This window comes from Bidens hawaiensis, unplaced genomic scaffold (genome assembly GCF_021521415.1).
Source record: "Bidens hawaiensis isolate Kalapana, Puna unplaced genomic scaffold, B.hawaiensis_p1.1 tig00049034_1, whole genome shotgun sequence".
Taxonomy (NCBI): Eukaryota; Viridiplantae; Streptophyta; class Magnoliopsida; order Asterales; family Asteraceae; genus Bidens; species Bidens hawaiensis.
Genome location: NW_027498771.1, coordinates 25,110 through 46,231, shown reverse-complemented (window position 1 = coordinate 46,231; position 21,122 = coordinate 25,110). Strand labels below are relative to the sequence as shown.

General features: G+C 34.9%; 1 protein-coding gene and 1 pseudogene across 1 annotated transcript; one reads left to right on the top strand and one right to left on the bottom strand.

Moving 5' to 3' along the window:
- Positions 1-382: 382 nt before the first annotated feature.
- Positions 383-5,809, bottom strand: LOC143597777 (ATP-dependent zinc metalloprotease FTSH 7, chloroplastic-like). Its single transcript, XM_077076180.1, has 13 exons — positions 5,070-5,809; positions 4,000-4,068; positions 3,796-3,930; positions 3,634-3,699; positions 3,373-3,558; positions 3,221-3,307; positions 3,038-3,151; positions 2,791-2,915; positions 2,610-2,718; positions 2,392-2,517; positions 1,986-2,306; positions 777-900; positions 383-690 (listed from the first exon to the last, which is right to left on the bottom strand). The coding sequence occupies exons 1-13, from the start codon at positions 5,796-5,798 to the stop codon at positions 557-559; spliced, it is 2,325 nt and encodes a 774-aa protein (XP_076932295.1). The 5' UTR covers positions 5,799-5,809; the 3' UTR covers positions 383-556.
- Positions 5,810-6,849: 1,040 nt separating this feature from the next.
- Positions 6,850-7,712, top strand: LOC143597776 (uncharacterized; annotated as a pseudogene).
- The last annotated feature ends 13,410 nt before the right edge of the window (positions 7,713-21,122 follow it).

Genomic DNA, 21,122 nt, shown 5'->3' with positions numbered 1-21,122 from the left:
ACGTTAGTTGCCTTAGAACCATGTTGGAACTCCTGCTGGACGTAGTTTCATGTTGTACAAGAACTACTAAACTAGTGTACCATGAGAATTCACAGTTGCGGCCAAGTACCGCGAGACTTTCAACTTAAATGGCCACATGTCATATTGTGATTGGATTAACCTTATTTTAAAACTTTGGCTATATGCTATTGTAGTAATATGTTTGGTCAAAATAATGTATTTATACCCCAGAGTCCTCATAGCATTAAAACAAAATCTTGAGCTCAGTGAGCCTACAAGAACAAAAACTATATAATCAACAGAAAGCTTTCAGTTTTACTGATAAAAAGTAGTATATAAACTATAAAATTAAAACTTGAGTTGTATATGAACATTAACGGCCTTATCAACCCGACCAAGTTGGAATTGACTTAAAATTGAGGAAAAAAATTGAATTTATATAATTCCAATAATCTGCAACTAAAGAACATGAGTCCACTGTATATGTTATACATCTAAATTGCCCCACTGTTTGAATATACAAAGTTGCAGATAGATAATTATGTTACAGTATTCGCTATAGATCAGGTGCCGCCGATTGTAGAGGAAGAAAAATTTCATGCGTGCCTCTAACAAACTCAACAAGTTCTTTGGGCGCAACCACCATCTTTAACCATTCTTGCAACTCTTCTCCTTCAACTTTCTCTTTCTCTACAACGAAAAAACAGCATATTATGATTGTGATAATAATCAAAGCAAAGGAACTAGAACACAAATGTTTCGACCCGTTACCCAACCTTCAAGATAAGCCCCAAGCCCCTCGACAACAGTTGGATTAGCACGCATGACAGAAAGTGCCACGTCCAGTGCTGACTGAAGCATCAACTTAACTTCTTTTTGAACAAGATCCACTAAATGGCCCTATACTTTCACACACTACATCAATTAAGTTTCAAAATGAAGTAATATTAATTAGGAACAATTTCATATATATCCCTACAAACTCATATATATCCAAACTAAAATCAAAATATCATATATGTCCTCCTTTAATATTTTTTTAGTTTATGGCCATTTTACCCTTTTTAATATCTTTCATATGAAATTAGAAAGTTTAAATAGATTTTGGGTCACATGATTTAACACCAAAAAACTACCGATGAGAATCTTTAAAACTTTAGAAATTCAAAAAATCGAAACGAAACTGTAAAAAGAGTTAAAAAAAGAAACAAAAAAATGAAACCAAACTGAAACGAAATCGAAAAACACTACCAAAACGGAAACCGAACTGAAACGAAAACGAAACAAAAAAAACGTAACCAAACCGAAAAGAATCCAAAAAACCAACCAAAACGAAACAAAAAACCAAAATTGAACCGAAACGAATCCGATAAAACGAACCAAAACGAAACAAAAGAAACTAACCAAAATGAAAGAAAAAACTAAAAAATCGAAACCAAACTGAAACGAAACCGAAAAAAAAGATCAAAACGAAACACAAAGATCGAAACCGAACCAAAACTGACTAAAATGAAACAAAAAAACAGCAACCGAACAAAAAACCGACCAAAACGAAAGAAAAAATTGAAACCAACCTGAAACGAAACTGAAAAGACCTATGAAAACAAAACATAAAGATTGAAACCGAACCAAAACCAAATAAAACGAAACATAAAATCAGCAACCGAACTAAAATGAAACCGAGAAAATCTACCAAAACGAAACAAAAAACCAAAACTGAACTAAAACGAAACAGAACCGACCAAACCAAACAAAATGTCAAAACCGAACTGAAACAAAAATTTAAAAACTAAACATGAAAATTTAAAGTGTTAAAACAAAGAAGGGTAGGATGGTCATTTCTTGAGTTGTTTTAAATGAAAAGGACAAATTTGATATTTTAACTAGTTTATAGGGATATATATGATATTTTAAGTTTTTTGGATATATAAGAAATTCTCCCTAATTAATTATTTAAATTCATGATTTAGAAAGATAAAAGAAACCTGGTCCTTTCCAAAACCAGATGCTCCCGAATCATCCATGCCACCGCTTGAAAGTGTTGCTAATGAAAGCGGGCCAATGGTCCGACTGAGACCATATTCAGCAATAGCCTTGTATGCCATGTCAGTGGCTCGACGTATGTCATCGAGTGCACCTGTTGACACGCGACCTGAGTAAATGATTTCTTCAGCAGCGCGTCCCCCAAGAAGAGTGACCAGATGTCCCCGTAACTCGTCCACGAAAAGCATATATCTATCCTCGGTTGTTGGAGGAATATAAGTAAATCCTAACGCCCCTCCGGACCTAGGCAGTATGCTTAGCTTCTGAAAAATACAAAAATACATAAACATACAGTTAACAAATCATAATTAAGACCAGTATTGTGCATAAAAATATATTTCTTATTACCTGAACCGTTGGTTGTCCTGCAAGAAGTTTGGAAACCGCAGTGCCTACTACTGCATGACCGGCTTCATGACGAGCAACCACTGCTTTCTCACTACCTTGCAACTTTGCTGTTTTCTTTTCAATACCCTGTGATATTATTCGTTTGACCGATTAAAAGTCAAACCAAATTGTCAACATTAATGTAGAGACTAGAGAGAAAGATAGAAGAAGAGACTTACAGCAATTGAGCGTTCGACTGCTTGAATAAATTCGATTTTCTCTACGACAACTTTATTTTGTCTCCCTGCCAACAAAGCAGCTTCATTTACCAAATTTGCAAGGTCCGCTCTGCATGCCACTTATACAAATTGATATGTGAAATGTTGTTTTAATAATCCAAATTGTACAAAGCATGATTACCCTGTGAAACCAGTGGTCATGGAAGCAATATTAGCAAGATCAACATCATCTCCTAAAGGAAGCTCTTTCTTAGAAACATGCACATTCAAAATAGCTTGTCTGCCAACCCTATCGGGTGTTTCTACCTAAATACCAAAACACCGTTTTAAAGACACAAAGTAAGCATTTAAAGATGATTCAATTGCTATGTTTTGAGTAAAAATAATATTAGAAAGATAAAATACCGAAAAAAAAGAAGAAGACAAACCATGACCACACGATCAAATCTACCAGGTCGACTAAGTGCTGGATCTAATACATCAGCACGGTTTGTTGCTCCAAGAACAATTACAGCTGAATTGCTGTCGAAACCATCCATCTCCTGCATAATATTTCAAAAACTATAAATAAAATAAAATAGCATGAAATAAATAAAATTCTGACTTAGTACCGTGAGCAGTTGGTTCAATGTTTGTTCTCGTTCATCATTGCTGACGATGCGAAACTTACCATCACGACTCTTGGCTACAGCATCAATCTGAAATGAAAATAAGAAACATTATAACAGAGCAATTTATATATCCATAAAGCTAAAAGTCAAACCTCGTCTATAAATATAATCGATGGTGCTTCCTTTTTTGCCCTTGCAAACAGATCTCTAACACGTGATGCACCCATACCAACATAAAGTTCTACAAACTCACTTGCAGAACAACTAATGAACGGTACTTCAGCTTCCCCAGCGACTGCCTTTGCCAAAAGTGTCTTACCTGTCCCAGGACGACCGACCTGTAAGATACCCAAATCTATCAGGCACGATATATAATTTCTTAATTTTAATATTAATAACCAATTTAAACTCACCAAGAGCACACCTCGAGGAGGGCGAGCACCAAGTCGTGTATATCGGTCGGGATTTCTGAGAAATTCCTGATAAGTTGATTGTTATTATGCCATACAACAAAATTATCAAATTAGAAAGACATGTTAGTTATAACATACGAAAAAAACGGTTCGTGAACTTACTACAATATCTTCAAGTTCCTCCTTAGCCTCATCAACACCAGCAACATCTGAAAATGTGATGACTTCGCCTTCCTCAGAAACTTTTGATCCGATAGAACCACTTGACTTGAAGTTTCTTAACTGACCAGGAGTATGCTGTGTGTGATGGCAGCAAGTACTTTAATCAAGATGTTTGAGAATTAAATGTCTATAGATATTGTATACCTGCTGAGAAAAGCTAACAGGGAATCGCTGAAGTAACCATGCTATTACAGCAACATAAAACAAAGCTATCTGTGAAAATAAAGTAATGTTAGATACGATAAACAACAGATCACTGACCAAAACATTCATTAGATGCAAAACAAAGATGCCCTTAATGAAAAATAGTTAAAATTGAGAATCTGGCAGTTTAACCCAAAATTTAATGCCAACCGAACAGGCTCTGTAATCTGTATATATGTCTCTATCATGTAACTCACAAACTTTCCTTACGGTATACCAGTTTAACTCAAAATATGATTTATTAATAAAAGAATAATAATACCCCAGGATTTCATAAGATCTGAAGAAACTACCAACCTATTATTTCTCAATGCCAACATTGTTATGTAGTTCAACATTAATATCTTCAGTTACACCAAATTCATATTTTGCCACAAATCAAGTAAGAATACTTCTAAGTTCTAACCTAATAAATGGATGTGGGTTTTACTAGTTGTGTTGATTCTATTTGCAGGCTATGACATCAGATTTAATGGCTATTGGCTAACAAAATGATTAGCATGAATGATTGATCTAGTAGAGATCAATAGTTAAAGCAAGAAAATTAAACAAGACTAGACGTTGAAAAAACCTACAAGAACTAATCCAAGATGATTAGCAAGATTATAGATCATAATGTTTGGTCATGCAGGTAGAGGAAGTAGTGTCTTTGAAAAGATTCACATGATATTTATTGATAGTAACAAGATTAAAGAAACATACTTTAACATAAAAATGAATGAACTTTAAAATGATTTATTACCCTCTTGAGTCAAGTTGAGTATCTAAATCACCAGATTATCTAATGTTATATTAATTCTAATATAATAAAAGCATTAAGAGTACCTTCATCACAAACAGTCCACAAAAGTAAACAAGATTTTAAAGCGTGTCAAAAACTAAAGTTAGCCATGAAATCCTCTATGAGTTATTGGCCATTAAAAGCATCACCTCGTTATCATCAAACAGAGTTATTGAACTAGGCAACTTAATGACAATCCACATACAAATCAACCTACAAAACAACTTACCAATGCAGAGTTTAAGAAGCCACCCGACCTCTTATCTGGGGACCCAAACTCCACACCATTTTCCACCATCTTCTCATAAGGAGTCTTAATATCACTAGGACGCGTCGTCGTATACACAACCCTCTTCGTAGGCACCACATTCCTCACCAACAACTCCGAATCCTGCATTTTACCTATACCGTTACCACCATCACTAACTTCACTATCTGCACCACCATATTCTTTCCTTAACTTAAACATTATATGGACACCATCAACCTCCACCTTCTGCACCTGATCACTACTAACCTTACTCAAAAACTCACTATACGGGACACGCACGAAATTACTCACAGCCTTATGGTCTGACCCGGGTAACGGAATACTTAACCTCAACAGCCTCATTGAAAACATGACAACCCCTAACTGCAACAATAAAACAGTAATCTCTCGCGGTTGAATGATCGGTTGCCACCGCCTGGTTTTCCCCCTCTTGTGACCCTTACGGTCTGTCTTCTTACTGACTTTATTACTCTCACTTTCACTCTTTTTGCATAATACTATTTTATTATTATTCCTTACAACACTGTTATAATAACTTATATTCATAAAGGCTAACTCTCTGCCCCGAGAATTATAGAAACTGGGAGATAAACGCAAAGATGATGATCTAGTATACATGTAAGAATGATTTGAATTGTAATTGTTAAGATGAATTTGAGGGTGAATCATGGGTCGTGGCGTTGCCATGGATGCCTCGGGTGAGGATTTTGAATTGGAAAGTAGTAATATTAAATTGGAATTGGAATTGGAATTGGAATTGGAATTGGAAAATAGAAGGAAGGAAAGTTTGCATGAGTATAAGTGAAGAGGATATGGAGAATCTGGAATGGGTATGGGTATGGATCAGGATTCAAGATTTGTGGGCCATTGGATTTTCTAACTTCTTATTTCTTGCTTTCAATGTTCTCATACCGGCTCGGACGTCGATCCGGGCTCCTTACCGGGTCAAAGTCGGACCGACCCAGGAGGGCAGACCGATGTTTGACCCGGATGACGTCATAAATAATATATTATATATATAATACATTAGTCTTAGTAATTTTATAAAAATTGTAACAAAAATAATGTTATTAGCCCATTTATAACATATTAAATCCTGTCATGAAATGATGTAGCCCACTTAGAGCACATTAAGGCCCATCAAGTATAACAAGTTAATGTAAACCTACCGTCCTACTCTATTTGTTTCTCTTGCAACCATGATTTCGGCATACGTTTGAAGGTTTCAATTCTTTTGGTAGCAGCGATTTAATCAAGCATTCAAACCTTCCATTAAAACCTTCGACGGAGGGCAGCAAGAATTAACCATAAGTACTAATTTAACATTGAAACCTTCGATTAAAAGTTCAGCGATAGGTATTCGAAGGTAGAGCAGCTATATGGGACCATGTACGATGAAGCTGAGCGGCGCAGGAGTGGATTTTAGCAAGGGTTATTGCTTTTACCGGTTCACCGGCGGTTCACCGGTTTCGGTCTGGCCACCGGCCGGGTTTTTAGAAACCGGGCTAAATACTGCAAACGGACCAGTATTCTTGACGGGTCCCGGTCCGACCGGCCGGTCTGGGCCGGGTTTCAAAACATTGCTTGCTTTTATTTGAGAATTTCAACATTAGACAACAAATAAAATGAATTTTTAACATAGAGAAAATTTATGTTTGCAGTTTCATGGTTTGAGAGCGGGCACACATTGCGTCCCTTCCAATAAAAATGAACTAGTTGAGTACATATGGTTCCAAAAATGACGAGAATGAGTCCTTCCGCCATCCTTATTAGCACAGCTAAAATGAGGGGTCTAAGGTTGTCTTTTAACCAAAACACGCACAGTTTGTTTGCCCCTAAACGCAACCACAACCGCCACCAAAACCTCCTACAATTAGTCGTTGTCGTCGCCTCTGCTACCATCTTCGTCCACTCCTTCCTCACCACCCACAACGTTATTCTCCACCCTTCCCAAACCCTAACCATAGAATCCAATAACTCCGTCGTCTCACTCTCCATTTCCAACCCACCAGCCCATCGCCTTTGCCATCCCCCCGTCATGGTTCCACCACTTGATGACATCACATCCCGACATGGTAATCGACCAATTGTTCGTTATATTGTATAGCATGTCAAAACAATTGTTTTCTTGTATTATCCTTCTTATAACCCCTAATTAATCTCCCCTCCCAATTACCCCTAATTGCCGCTACCTTGTTTCACCTCGTACAGGACATATCGTTTAACTCGGTTGTCTGCCGCTTCGATATCGATTTCCCCACTGCTTTGCAGTGTATTCTACACTGTATGCAAGTCAATAACTGAAAATTGGTCTCACTTCGGTTTTGGTTGGGGTTAACTTCTAAACTATTGTGGTGTGTTGGGTATTGATACATTTCCTGTAGACAGAAATCTTTTTAGGGGAAATGGATCTGTGATGGTGCAAGCTTTAGTGGATTCTGAGGGTAGGTTTCTTGATGTGTCAACTGGATGGCCGAGTAGTATGAAACCGATATAGGTTTTACGACAGATGGAATTGTATTCCACGGTTGAAGAAGTACGGGAGTTGTAAATAGCCCGTCGTATGAGTTGAATGATGGTAGCTCACGGGTCTGTAAATGAACCGAACGTTCGGTGAACTGTTCGTGAACCATTTGGCGGGAAGTTCGTTTATTTATTAAACGAACGAACACGAACACAAAATTTGTGTTCGTTTAATTAGACGAACGAACACGAACACAAAATTTGTGTTCGTTTAATTAAACAAACGAACATGAACACATGTTCCGTTCGTTTATTTATTAAACGAACGAACACGAACACAAAATTTGTGGTCGTTTAATTAAACGAACGAACATGAACACATATTCCGTTCGTTCATTTATGTTCATGAACGTTCGTTTATTTATGTTCGTATATGTATTATTATAAAATAATTAATTATTATCAGGATGAGTCATCTAATTTAAGGTTTTATATATTTTTTAATTTGTGTTCATTGAAGTGTTTTCATTTATGTTCGTTTATGTTGTGTTCACTTACATTTGTTCATCTATATTCATTTATGTTCGTTTATCTTTGTTCAATTATGTTCCCTTAGACTAGATTATAAACAAATGAATATAAACGAACACAAATGTTCTTTTTTTTAAATAAACGAAAAGGAACATAAATATTTGTTCGAGTAAGTGTTCGTATTCGTTTAAAGTTAAAGGAACGAACACGAATATGCCCTTGTTTGTGTTTGTTCGATTCGTTTACAGGCTTTCATTATTCACATTGATGAATGCGTCGGTCTCAATCTCTAGGCTCTGTTGATTTTATTTAAGTTTGCTTGTGTTCGTGAACCGTTCGTGAACACATTCATTTCCTTAATGAGCGAACACGAACATAAAATCTCGTTCGGTAAGTTTTTGTGAACCATTCGTGAACACATTATTTCCTTAACGAACGAACACGAACAAGACCTTGTTCGTGTTCGTTCGGTTCGTTAGTAGCTCGATTCCTCAGTCGAAGTTAACAAGTTTTAGATCAAATTGATGATGGATTAACGGTCGTTTGATGAATACAGTTCGAGTCGATTAGTTTTTTTTAATAAACTTCGATTCGATTAGTTTTTTTAATAATGTTTGGTTCGATTAGTTATTTTAACAAAGTTCAGTTCGATAGTTTTTTTAATAAAATTCGGTTCGATTAGTGTTCTTTTAATAAAGTTCGGTTCGATTAGTTTTATTTAAGTTTGGCTCGATAACTTATTTTAATAAAGTTCGATTCAATTAGCTTTTTTTTTTAAATTTGGCTCAATTAGTTATTTTAATAAAGTTCAGTTTGATTAGTGTTTTAAAAAGTTTGTCTCGATTAGTTATTTTAATAAAGTTCGATTTTATTAGTTTTGTTAATGAAGTTGTGTTCGATTAGGGGGTCTTTTTTTAAGCTTGGCACGATTAGTTACTTTAATAAAGTTTGGTTTGATTAGTTTTTTTAATAAAGTTTGTATCAATTAGTTTTGTTAATAAAGTTCGGTTCAGTTAGTTTTTTTTTTAGTTCGGCTCGATTGGTTTTTAATAATTTTGATGAAAAATTATAATGAGGGACTAAAACTAAGCACGACCACAAACCACAGAGACTCATACAAAGCTTATAAAGGGCATATTGGTAAGTTCATCTTTTTTGTTGATTGAAAGATAACGAAGGGACTCATTCGGGTCATTTTTTGAACCATAGAGACTCAACCAGTTCAATTTTGTTGAGACGGATGCAATGTGCGACCCCCTCAAATATAGGAACGCAAACATGAATTTTCTCTTAAAAATACGATATATTAACTCAACACACAGTATAGTAATCTAAATTCATTATTATATAATACAATTAAAGAGGTTGGTGCCGCAATGTCCCGTTTTGGCCACTTTGCGGCACCATGTTGGTCTTTTTTGGTTTGCTTTAGTTTCGGTCGATAACAAACGTAACGAAAACCGACCGAATGTCAATTTTGTTTTTTTATTTTGTTTATGTTTTAGTTTCAATACCGTAACGAACGTGACGAAACCGATCGAATTCGAGTTAACTCTGCATTTTGTTTTAGTTCCGATACCGTAACAAACGTAACGAAAACCGACTGAATGCTAATTTTGTTTTGGTAGCGTAACGAGCGTGACATAAACCAACCGAATTCGTGTAAACTCACTGCCTCAACACTCGGGATCAACAAAGGGGTTAGGTTTTACCAACGTTTGAGTTTACCGACCGACGCCACCTCATTAGTCCATCTCAAATTTTATTAATTTTTGTTTTTATTTTGGTTTTAGTTCTAGTACAATAACACACGTAACTGACACCGGCCAATTCGAGTCGACTTACTACCTCAACATATGCGACTGACAACGCTTGGGTTTTACCATTGCCTGGGTTTTAACGACCTGCCGCGGCGCAACACGCAGGATAAATACTAGTTTAAACACAATTAATAATATGAATATCATATTTCTCTACTCTATCTTATTAGGTGTCAAAGCTCAAATTATTTAAGCTTTAGAGCATTCTTTGCTTATTTCTTATCATATTCAAATAATTACAATAAAATTATTCTTTTATTTTTCATTTTAAATTAAATAAACATTTTTATACCTTTATCGTATTTTTTTACTCCACTTACAATCAATTTCAAACAATATTAAAAAGAATAATGCGATGTGAACAATGTAATCTCAAATTTACAAAACGCATAAAACGTTTTCTTTCTTACTTACAACCACATTTATAGTTTACAAAACTCACTCACATATTTATAAGGAATGGATTGGGAATAATCTTAGAGCATTCACATCTCATCCCTCATTCCCAACTTCTACTTTTAAGTTGGGGGGGGGGGGGGGAATAGAAAAGAGCTTTTCATCATATCCCTCATCTCTGCTCTCATCCCTCATATTTTAAAAAGAAAAGCATATAAACCTTCAAAATTGCTTATCAATATTAATACAAAAACCAAAACAGAATATTACTTAGGGTTAAAAATGGGGTGTGATATGTGAATGCTCTTAGGTGAGTGATAGAGCAGGGTTGCAACTGGGTACTTGTTTAACACACAATTAAATCCGGCAATAAAAAAAGTACACTATATGAATTTTTTTACCTTTTAAAATAATTAAATTTAGGATGCTAGGCTCCGTTGATCCTCGTCTTAGTTTTTATGGAGGAAACTCTGGGGTTCATTGATCCTCGTCCTCTCAATCATTTTATTATTTATAAAGGAGGTTCATGCTTTAAAACACACTCTAAATGCTTGGTTTCAAAGTCTTAGTACCTTTCTTATACCTTTCTCGTCCACCTCTATTTTTTTGTATAGTCGTGCTGATACATCATTTTTCTTATCTTCAAACACAAATCATGTGTCATGTTTATATTCGTTTATGTCGATGATATTATTCTTATGGGGAATGATGAAGCTGTCGTTCATTCAATAGTGTATAATAAGGCTCAACAATGAATTTCCCGTCACTGATCTAGGCAATTAGCCCTACAAACTCTCAAGAACAAGTTGATAACCGGAAACACAATTGAGCACACACTATTTAGGGTATACCTCTCGTATTATTATAATCAATAAAATAACTCAAAAATTGACTACAATATTCCCCAATATAATAACCCTAATCATGGTTATGTATTTATAGGGGTGACCCAACTTGACCAACAAGTGATTACCAAATATAATAAAACAGAAACTACAATCTCATAAACCCATTACAACATTAATGAATTCCAAAGACAAATATGTAACATCCGTGATTTTGAGATATTATAGCAAAGGGTTAAAGTACTAATATCTTAATCTATTGGCCCACAAAAGAAAAGGAAGTTAAAGAGATAAGCGTGGTATGCAAGTTTAGATAATTTCTTGATTTAAAAATCAAACGAACCTATCGAAACTCTCGGTGGCTCATCGCCCACACCCCCATTTAAACCTTACCTTTTACTATTATTCCTTTTACTTTAAATTCTGAAATTTATCGACTCGGAAGATCAGAAGTGAAGGCGAAAACACTTTAGGGGCACACATATTCTTCATGACGGCCTTGAGCAATGGCCCTTGTATAAACATTACTAAGGGCTGAGTTAAACTCACCACTATGCAAGAGGTAGGAAACAACATAAAGAATACCATGCTCAAACATTAAATGTCTTTCAGAAAAAGAGATCATTAACCTAGGCTTGGAGATCAACAATGGTAACGGAGGAAGCTAGCTTCTCATAGACTAGCTTCTGATTCTCAATCTCCAGTGTTTCATGCGCAACAACTAGTTTCTTTTTTTCCTCAACAAGTGAATTCCTCTCTTGACTAACCTTCTGACGATGTTTGTAAAGGTCCTTGACATAATCTTCTACCTTAATGCGCTCATCCTCAGCAGAAGCTTTGGCAACAACAAGCTCATTAACTAAGCTTTGCTCATGAGCGGTCAAGGTGACAACCTTCTCGTTCGCCTCAACCAAGGAACCTTTTAACTTCACATTCTCTTCCTCAAACTTCTTAATATGAACAGGCGCATAATTCCATCGTCCCATACCCTCGGGAACAATAGCTAACAAACAAGCCAAATACTGAAAAACCCTGGCCATAAGCTCACTATCACTAAAACCCTCAACAATCGCCTTCTCGGCGGGTGGAATACAGTGAAGAAAGAGATCCCGAAAAATGGGCATTTTCTTAAACGTATCACCATCACGAACACCCCAAGAGGGAACAAAGACAACAGTTGATTGAGGGTTGGGAATACCATATGAAGGTCCAACATCACCTTTTCCTATATCTTTCTCGGTCATAACAGTCTCAGCAGAAGTAGGCATAACACTGATAGGTTCCTTGTTACCTTCCAATTTTTTGCCAGTAGGCTCCTTATGCTTCTCCACCTTCTTCTCAGCAGCTGCAAGAATATGCTTCTTGGCAGCAGCCTGAGGAACCTTCTTAGAAACAGAAGGCTTGGAAGGTACCTTCAATGGTGAAGGAGAAGGGCTTCTAGACAGTTTCTCTGCACCATCATGAGGAAAGATGGTGATAGAAACAACAAGAGCAACATCATCATCTAGTTCAACATGACAGAAGCATTGGAACTAGGAACAGATGTTTCTTTAAACCTCTTGCTACTCCGAGCAATAGTAGAAGCTACTTTCCTAACAGTACCCCTGGGAGGAAGGCCATAAGAGGTGGAGGTAGAGCTACGATCACAAGACTGGTGGAATTCCTTAGTATTCTCGACAACGTTGGGATGACCTAGGGTAACCTCAATAGGCACAAAGGTAGCAACGGAAAAATCCTCAAGCAAAATAAATTCCATAGCACTAATCTCTGCAATAGGGAAGGTGAAGGGCATACCTGAATGACAAAAGAAGCATAAAACAAATAAGGAACATACCTTTATCATCAACAAAAATCTTGGGTTCAATGTGAGAATTGGGCCACTTGGTACTCAGACCCATATAGACTAGAAACTCCTTGTGAAAGGTTCGAAGCTTACAACTCACAGACCGAAGGCTCTTGAGGAAGGTGGTATCAAGATCCTCAGCCTTCGGCTCAAGTATGTTCAAAGTAAGATCATGCTTCCTCCAAACTAAAGGAAAAGGAAGGATGGCATCGGATACAAAAAAGAACCCATCTTTCCAAGGAGATGTGCGACCAACTAGGCTGGCAATTTATACCCGAGGCACGAATACACGACACATACCTACACAACTTTAACATGTTACTAGTAAGGCCTTAACAGGTTTCGTGTACTAAACATATAATATACATGTTTACCTGTTAAGTACCTGGTTAGATTTTTATAATTATATATATATATATATATATATAATTATAAGTTATCACAAACCCAAATTCCTAAAACATTCTCACTCTCTGTTTCTCAGCCGTCACCACTCACGAACATTCCCTCTCCGTTTGACAAACTGAATAATTTTTGCCTTTTTTAGGCAGCCATCGCGACATGACACAAATTTTCGGGATGAAAATTCTTTCAACAAGGGAATGATGTGACACTCGTCAATTTCAGGTTAACTCCGTTAACCCGAACTCCGTTAATTCAAACTCAATATCACACGAACTATGTCATTCCAGTTAACGCATTTCCTCATTGCATTTAATTAGAGTTTAAATTAAATGTGACAATCATTACACAAATAGTCTTTCGGAGTTTCATCGAATCACACACGAGTCGACTCAAACCGTTGGTGAACAAATAAAAATTAAAATGAACAAGTACTTGGTACTAATACGTGTTATGTTTATATGTGATTATGTGCTTGCATGTATAACATCATATTATGGATGAAATGGACTAGTTTGTGCTAGAATTAAACTAACTAGAAGTTTAGGGTGCAATGTGTAACTTGTAATATAATTAATTAATATATAAACAAACTAATAACCCAACCCTAATCCCCTCCTCTCCCTCTCCCCTTGCGACGACAGCCCCCCCCCCCCTCTCTTGTTCGACCGAAACACAACACACACACATACAATAATTTTGCAAGCTTGTTTGAAGGTTCAAGGTGTTGACTAGGTAACTAAACACTCTCTCTAGCATATTCCATTTATTTAACTGCATGATTAAGCATGATAATCAAAACCCTAGATCTTAAAGTTGATGTTTAATGATGAGTTAGGGTTTATTGTTGTATTTGTTGATGAACACTAGTGAATTGATGACTAGTTGCATTATTATTGATTGTTAATCACATGTTTATTTAAAATTGAATCTTTGAGTAAACCCTAAATGTGCATGAAAAGTGTAACTGAGATGCATGGTTGATAGATAATGAGTCTAGAGGGTTGCATGCATGGTTAATTGTTCATAGATTAGTAGTTTGTTGAATTTTAGTGAAAACTGATGCTGGACAGAATCATAAATGCATGTTAAAACGGATGTAACTTCATGTTAATGATATGTTTTGAAGTTATTATTGATTCTATGATGTAGTAGGTCGAGTCTAGTTTCTAAAGAATCTGAGTTTGTAATTTTTGGAGGTGTGGAAGTCAGTTATTAATTTACAAATTAGTTGTGCAGTTCTGATTCGTGACACTTTCTTATAGGCTGTTTTGATAATAGTATATCTCACAAACGACAAGACCAATTGAGTTTATTCGACTTCTGGAAGTTAATAAATTGAGTGTGGAATCTAACCCAATTGGCCTTGCATTAATTGGATTAACCATGTGTCGGAACTAGTCAAGTACTTTTTGTTGCGCATGATAATGACTGATGTGTACCTACTGTGTTGTTTTGACTCTTGTGATAAAACCATGTAAGGTAAAAATATAATTAAAATATTTTTAGAAACCTAACTCATGTGTGCTTCTTTGGTAAATTTTGGTGATTTCATCTACATGTTATGGATATTGAAATAGAGTAATCTTGATGTGTTAAATTATGTATCGGTAACTTAGCTGCTGAATGCTTGATTTAAATGTGAAAAGTGATTGTTTGATCGATGTTTGAATTGTGTTTGACCTAATTGCCATTGTGGTAGATGTTTTACTGATAATGTATCGTAGTAACATTTAAATACCATACTTAATCACACCCGTAATAAATCACCAACATGTTGTCGAGTCGCACTTGTTTAACAAACGTAAAACGAACACATCTCATGCATAATTTTTATGTGTCGAGTCTAGAGACTCAATCATGGTTCAAAACACTTAGAAATCTCGTTTTTGTTTTAGAGCACTAGTGAGGATTTCTTTAACGCACGCTCTTCTCGGATTTCAATAACTTTGCAAACTGTGAGTTTCACGACCCCTTTTACTCTTTAACGCTTTTATTAGGGGGAGATAACATACTCCAACGCTTTAGATTTTGTTTATTATTTATATATCACTTGTAAGGCTAAGTGGAAACAAACTAACTAAGTACTTCTAACCAATCGAACCAGTTAATATTGGATAATAGCGAGTCAGTATTGAGTAGTACTACTGGGTTTGACAAACCCCACCCAACTCTAAACTCGACTGTAGGTCGAGTGGGCGTAATTTGGCTAACACATTACCATGGTCGTGGTTGACATGGTGGCGAGGCAAACGTATAATCAGTCAGCTTCGGTGTCAAACACTTAGTAATACATGCACCCTGGCATGTTCCGCCGCCTTTCGTCGGGGTGTGACAGATTGGTATCAGAGCCACAAGACTATAAGATAGGTGGTTAGACGTAACGACCTAGTATAGTCTTTACTTTAGGGTCCTTATACGTGTTGCCTATACGTGTTTACCCTACTTGATTGTTCAATACACTTGATTATATATATACTTATTTATTTTATCAAATCATAAATATACACATACACACACTTTCATAGTACTCCAATGTATCCTTACCCTAAAACGCAAAAACATTAGTTTTTTATTGTGTTTTATGGATCACGAGCTTAACTTGGATCCCGTTGTTTCAAATCTCCTTAAAGATTGTCTCATATGAGATGGCAACTTTAAGTTGTCGAATGCGAGCGTTCCGGTCACCTTCCAAATGTTTGGTGTTGAAAACATAAAAGCCTCGGTGGTACGTGGACTAGTGTTTTGACATCCCGTTGTATCTCGATTTATTGCCTTTGTCATTATCGTTATTTGAGTCGAAAACATGAAAAAGACGCGGTGGTACGTGCACATGTTTAGACTCCAACATGGTAATTTTGTAAAAAGGTTTTTAGTGTCGGAATGTCAAGTCATGGTGGTTCATGCACGATTTTTCCGCCTTTAAATCTTAAAACCTTATTTGTACATTTCAATAACTTAAACCATTTTCCCTTTATTTTGTTATAAATCCTTATCACAAGTCTTCATTTATAAAGGTAATTTTATATTGTGAATAATTCTTTTATATCTCGATTTTATGTAGTAAAGTTTTACGCCAATTTTCTCATTTTGTTTTCACAACGATTTTTATCTATATAAATTTCATCCATTGCAACCTCTTCGATTAATATATGTATATATATATATATATTTGATCCATTCACTATGATTTTTAATATGTCATCTATTTTCATTAAGACTATTTATAAACAAAATTCTCATTATATAAATTTCATCATATTTATAAGATTTCATGACAAATATTACTTTGAATTTTCAAGTAAATATTCTATTATATAAACTTAAATTTTCTTTTAAGTCCTTGTACAAAAAATTTTTTTGTATAAAATTTCATTTTTATAACTATTCCGTTTATTTTGAACGATACATTCACAATATTAATTATTTAAACTTTTCACGACGTTTTAATTATATTACATAATACCCATAGTAGAATTCTCATTACCTAAAATATATTTTACAACAACTTTCATTATGCATTTTTGTTTCATTATAAATTTTCACCAATAAAACTTGCATCTTATGATACAACTCGTTTTAAATTTCTTATGGTAGTTTCGCTTTGATTTTTCAAGAAAATTCGCAAACTTATAGTTTGTAACTTCCTTGAAATCCTCATGCAAAACTTCATAAAAATTTTATTTTAAAGACAAAAAAAATCGTTTACTCGTTATTTCTCGATTTACAATGCCGGTCATTTTAACTTACCACGATATTTTCGCTATACGAAATTAAGTAACGAACTTGGTAAAAAAAATATATAGAAAAAAAAATAATAATAATAAAAAAATTTTCATTACGCAACTTTGTTTTCCCAAAGACAACATTCATCATTTAATATTGAAACCTCATAACAAATTTTAACATTTAGTTACGTATTTTAAAATTTCCTCATAAAAAATTATTTTAATCTTTAAACAATTTGTGTGATTCACACGCTCGGATCTCAAAAATTCTGTTTATATAATATATATATTCATATATATATATTAGCTTGTAATTTTTATTATCAAAATTTTCATGGATGCTTCAAACATTATTTATAAATTATGATATTTTCAATTAATACTTATTACTAGTAAAAAATCTCCCTATACGCAACCACAAATTCCCAAACATCCGCATCCCGTCTCACACTACCACCTTAAATCAAACCACCCTTCCATTTCAAAAGTTTCCCGAGCACTCAAATATTTCATCAATATGAACGAAACCTAACACATCAACGTTATACCCTCACCTACTCAAACCCATGCAAAATCCAAGATGTACAACATTAACCCAACAAAAAGTCTTAAATACCGACACCTTTACGCCACGAACACCTATCAAACTCACTATCCAAATACTTCAAAGACACCGACAAACACACCCACAAAATACCTTGAACATACATTAACCAAAGCTTACCCAACTATGACTCAAATCTTTCGACCTATGCTATGTCAATTCACCAAACCATATCGCCACACCGTTTCCATCCAACCATAGAGTTGATATTAAAATAGTAACCCAAACACTCCTTGCAAAATACATGTATAAACCAAATATCAACCTAAGCTAGTCAAGGTCGACTTACCCAACCCATCAACTTTACCCGAACTCAAATAAGCAAACCTAATCCTAATAGCCCAACCACTACTCACACAAATCAGCTAAGCCTAACCTACTCAAACGACCAAAAACTCAACAAACCTCGTCGATTCAACTCAAGAAAACTCAACTACCCAAGCCGACCTAAACACTCTCACTTACTACTAAATTTCCAAACCATTCACCGTACGAAGCCTGAAACCCCTCCCTATGCATGCAAGCTTCGTTTTTCCCTAATTTTTTTTATTTATATATATATACAACTAGTTTATTTATAACAGCACTCATATGTTCAAATAACCACTTTTAAATTATAAACTCTAAATATATATATATATATATATATATATATATATATGGTACTATCATGACAACCAAAATTCTATTATGAGGATTTGTTTTTCAAAGGTTATTGAACGATTTTATGTATGATTTCAAAATTTTAAATATTGTGACCTAAGGTGATAAATCTCTTAATAACTTTATAAATACGAGGCTTCGTTTTGAATGATGAATGCGGGATTTATTCAGTAATAAATTATAACTTTCACCATATTGCATAAACTCAATGACCATGGCTTTGCAAATCTTTTGGGACGCGCTTATAAATATTTTATATTGTAACACAAATTTTTGCTCAATAACAATTTACGCAAACTATTACCTCTTATTATCGCAAGCATCATCACTTTATATAATTTATTTTCATCACAATAACTTTATGTATACAAACTCCTTTAACAATTTGGGTTACAAGATTTACATTCAATAAATATTTTCCCTAGCAATGTGTTACCGCGATGCTTTGTTATTATGTACATTTCTTAGAAACAATAAAACGGCCTTACTTAAGACCTCATTTTCAATTTAATCTATTATGCGCTACGCGATTTTCATACTTCGTTATTTATTCGAGTCTCACTGTTATTGCGATTTTCTTTCCCATTGATGAGATGTTTCGATGGTAACTTTATGCACATGGGCTTTCATTTTGGTGTTTTGATTTTGACCGAATCCAAGCTATTCAATAAAAATTTGGGTAATACTTTCAAAAGTTTAACTTCGCCAAAAATCTCATTTATCTTTTAAACGATATTTTCATGATTATGTTGTTTATATTTGAGCATTTATGTAAACACGATTCTATACATTATTCTATATCATTTTATCTAATCTACTAACGGCCTATGTGTGGCTGTCTACAAGTTTTGGCGCTATTAGAAACCGTTATTATAATGACGGTTATATAAATGGTTTCACAATAGTGGCCGTATGTAACACCCCGTAACCGCAGCGGAAACGTACACGGGATGCAACAGACACATCTGATATCAACAGCATTGCTTATAAAGAAAATACCACTACATTAATTTATAACATATTACATTGTTGCGAGTTGCGTTACAGTCTAGGTGTCACACACGTATATTACCAATAAGACATTAATATATATTCATTACAAAACATAGAGCAGCAAGCTTCCAACAGGTAGCACAGATAGTTAAGCACATATCAATCATTCCAACTTGGGCATACCTAGAAAACATGTAAAGAAAACGGGTCAACTACGAATAGTTGGTGAGTTTCACTAATTTAAATAAACACTGACAAATCATTTTAATAATCATTTATTAACAATATAATCATGCTGGGAACTATGTTACCCCAGAACATTTCCATTAGCTTCCTGGGAACTATGTTACCCCAGAACAATAATAACCCCTGGGAACTATGTTACCCCAGAACAATAATAACCCCTGGGAACTATGTTACCCTAGAACAATAATAACCCCTGGGAACTATGTTACCCCAGAACAATAATAACCCCTGGGAACTATGTTACCCCAGAACAATAATAACCCCTGGGAACTATGTTACCCCAGAACAATAATAACCCCTGGGAACTATGTTACCCCAGAACAATAATAACCCCTGGGAACTATGTTACCCCAGAACAATAATAACCCCTGGGAACTATGTTACCCCAGAACAATAATAACTCCTGGGAACTATGTTACCCCAGAACAATAACACATGATAAACATTTTGTATATTCTGTGCATCAGACCATATATATATAAATGTACAAGTATTTCCATACGATCGGTATGTACTTAAATACTTAAATAAGACATGTTTTCCGCCCCGGGAAAATATAATTAAAACAATTCATTAAAAGGGGCTCGTGAAAACTCACCTTTCTGTGAGTCGGTGAGTAATATAAGGAACAGCTACGTGCCTGGATCTGTAATATAATATCTAGTCGTTACTATATAATTCCCATAACTTAAATACGTATCAATCGGTACATCTGGGAACATTGTTAACCCAGTACTGTACTCGATTCGGGGACTATGTTAACCCCGTGACACTTCTAAGGACTAAGATTGTGACATTGCTTAGAGTTTGACAGTCAATTTAGTTAAGGTGATGAAATTATAGCTCGGTTTGACACCCCGTTTGGCCGTGGGGCCCGTTCCCGATATTTCGGTGCCGGAAACGGTAAAATCGGGTAAAATTACCCAAATCATCCGAATTATTTTCGGATGATTTATTTTTACTTAATTTACTTAAATTTATGAAATAGTCCATTTTTAGAGTTTTCATGTACCAGTCAGCTCGCTTATGCGAACTTTGCCGGTTTACACGTTTTAAGCTTTAAAAACTTGTTTTTATGTTCTTTTTAGCACAAATAATTACCCGATTAGTCTCGGGTCTTGAAATTTTGCACAAAACTTAATTTGACAGTAAGGAATTTTGTAAAAATTTTCCAGATTTATTTTCTTATATTTACATTTATTTATCTATTTTTAAATCTTATTAAAATACTAAATATATCAAAAATACCAAAACACTTTAGAAAATTCCCAAATTTTTCTGGGATGATCTTTATCATCCTCATAACTTTCTGGAATTTTCCCAGATTTGTTTTCCTATATTTACATTTATTTATCTATTTTTAAATCTTATTAAAATACTAAATATATCAAAAATACCAAAACACTTTAGAAAATTCCCAAATTTTTCTGGGATGATCTTTATCATCCTCATAACTTTCTGGAATTTTCCCAGATTT

Bases quoted from the DNA above. Each gene is read 5' to 3' on its own strand.
- LOC143597777 (XM_077076180.1), bottom strand. From the start codon at position 5,798: ATGGCAACGCCACGACCCATGATTCACCCTCAAATTCATCTTAACAAT. The intron at 2,719-2,790 runs GTAATCATGCTT...AGTGGCATGCAG, and splicing joins ATGACCACTGGTTTCACAGG to AGCGGACCTTGCAAATTTGG. The intron at 2,518-2,609 runs GTAAGTCTCTTC...ATAATATCACAG, and splicing joins CAGTCGAACGCTCAATTGCT to GGTATTGAAAAGAAAACAGC.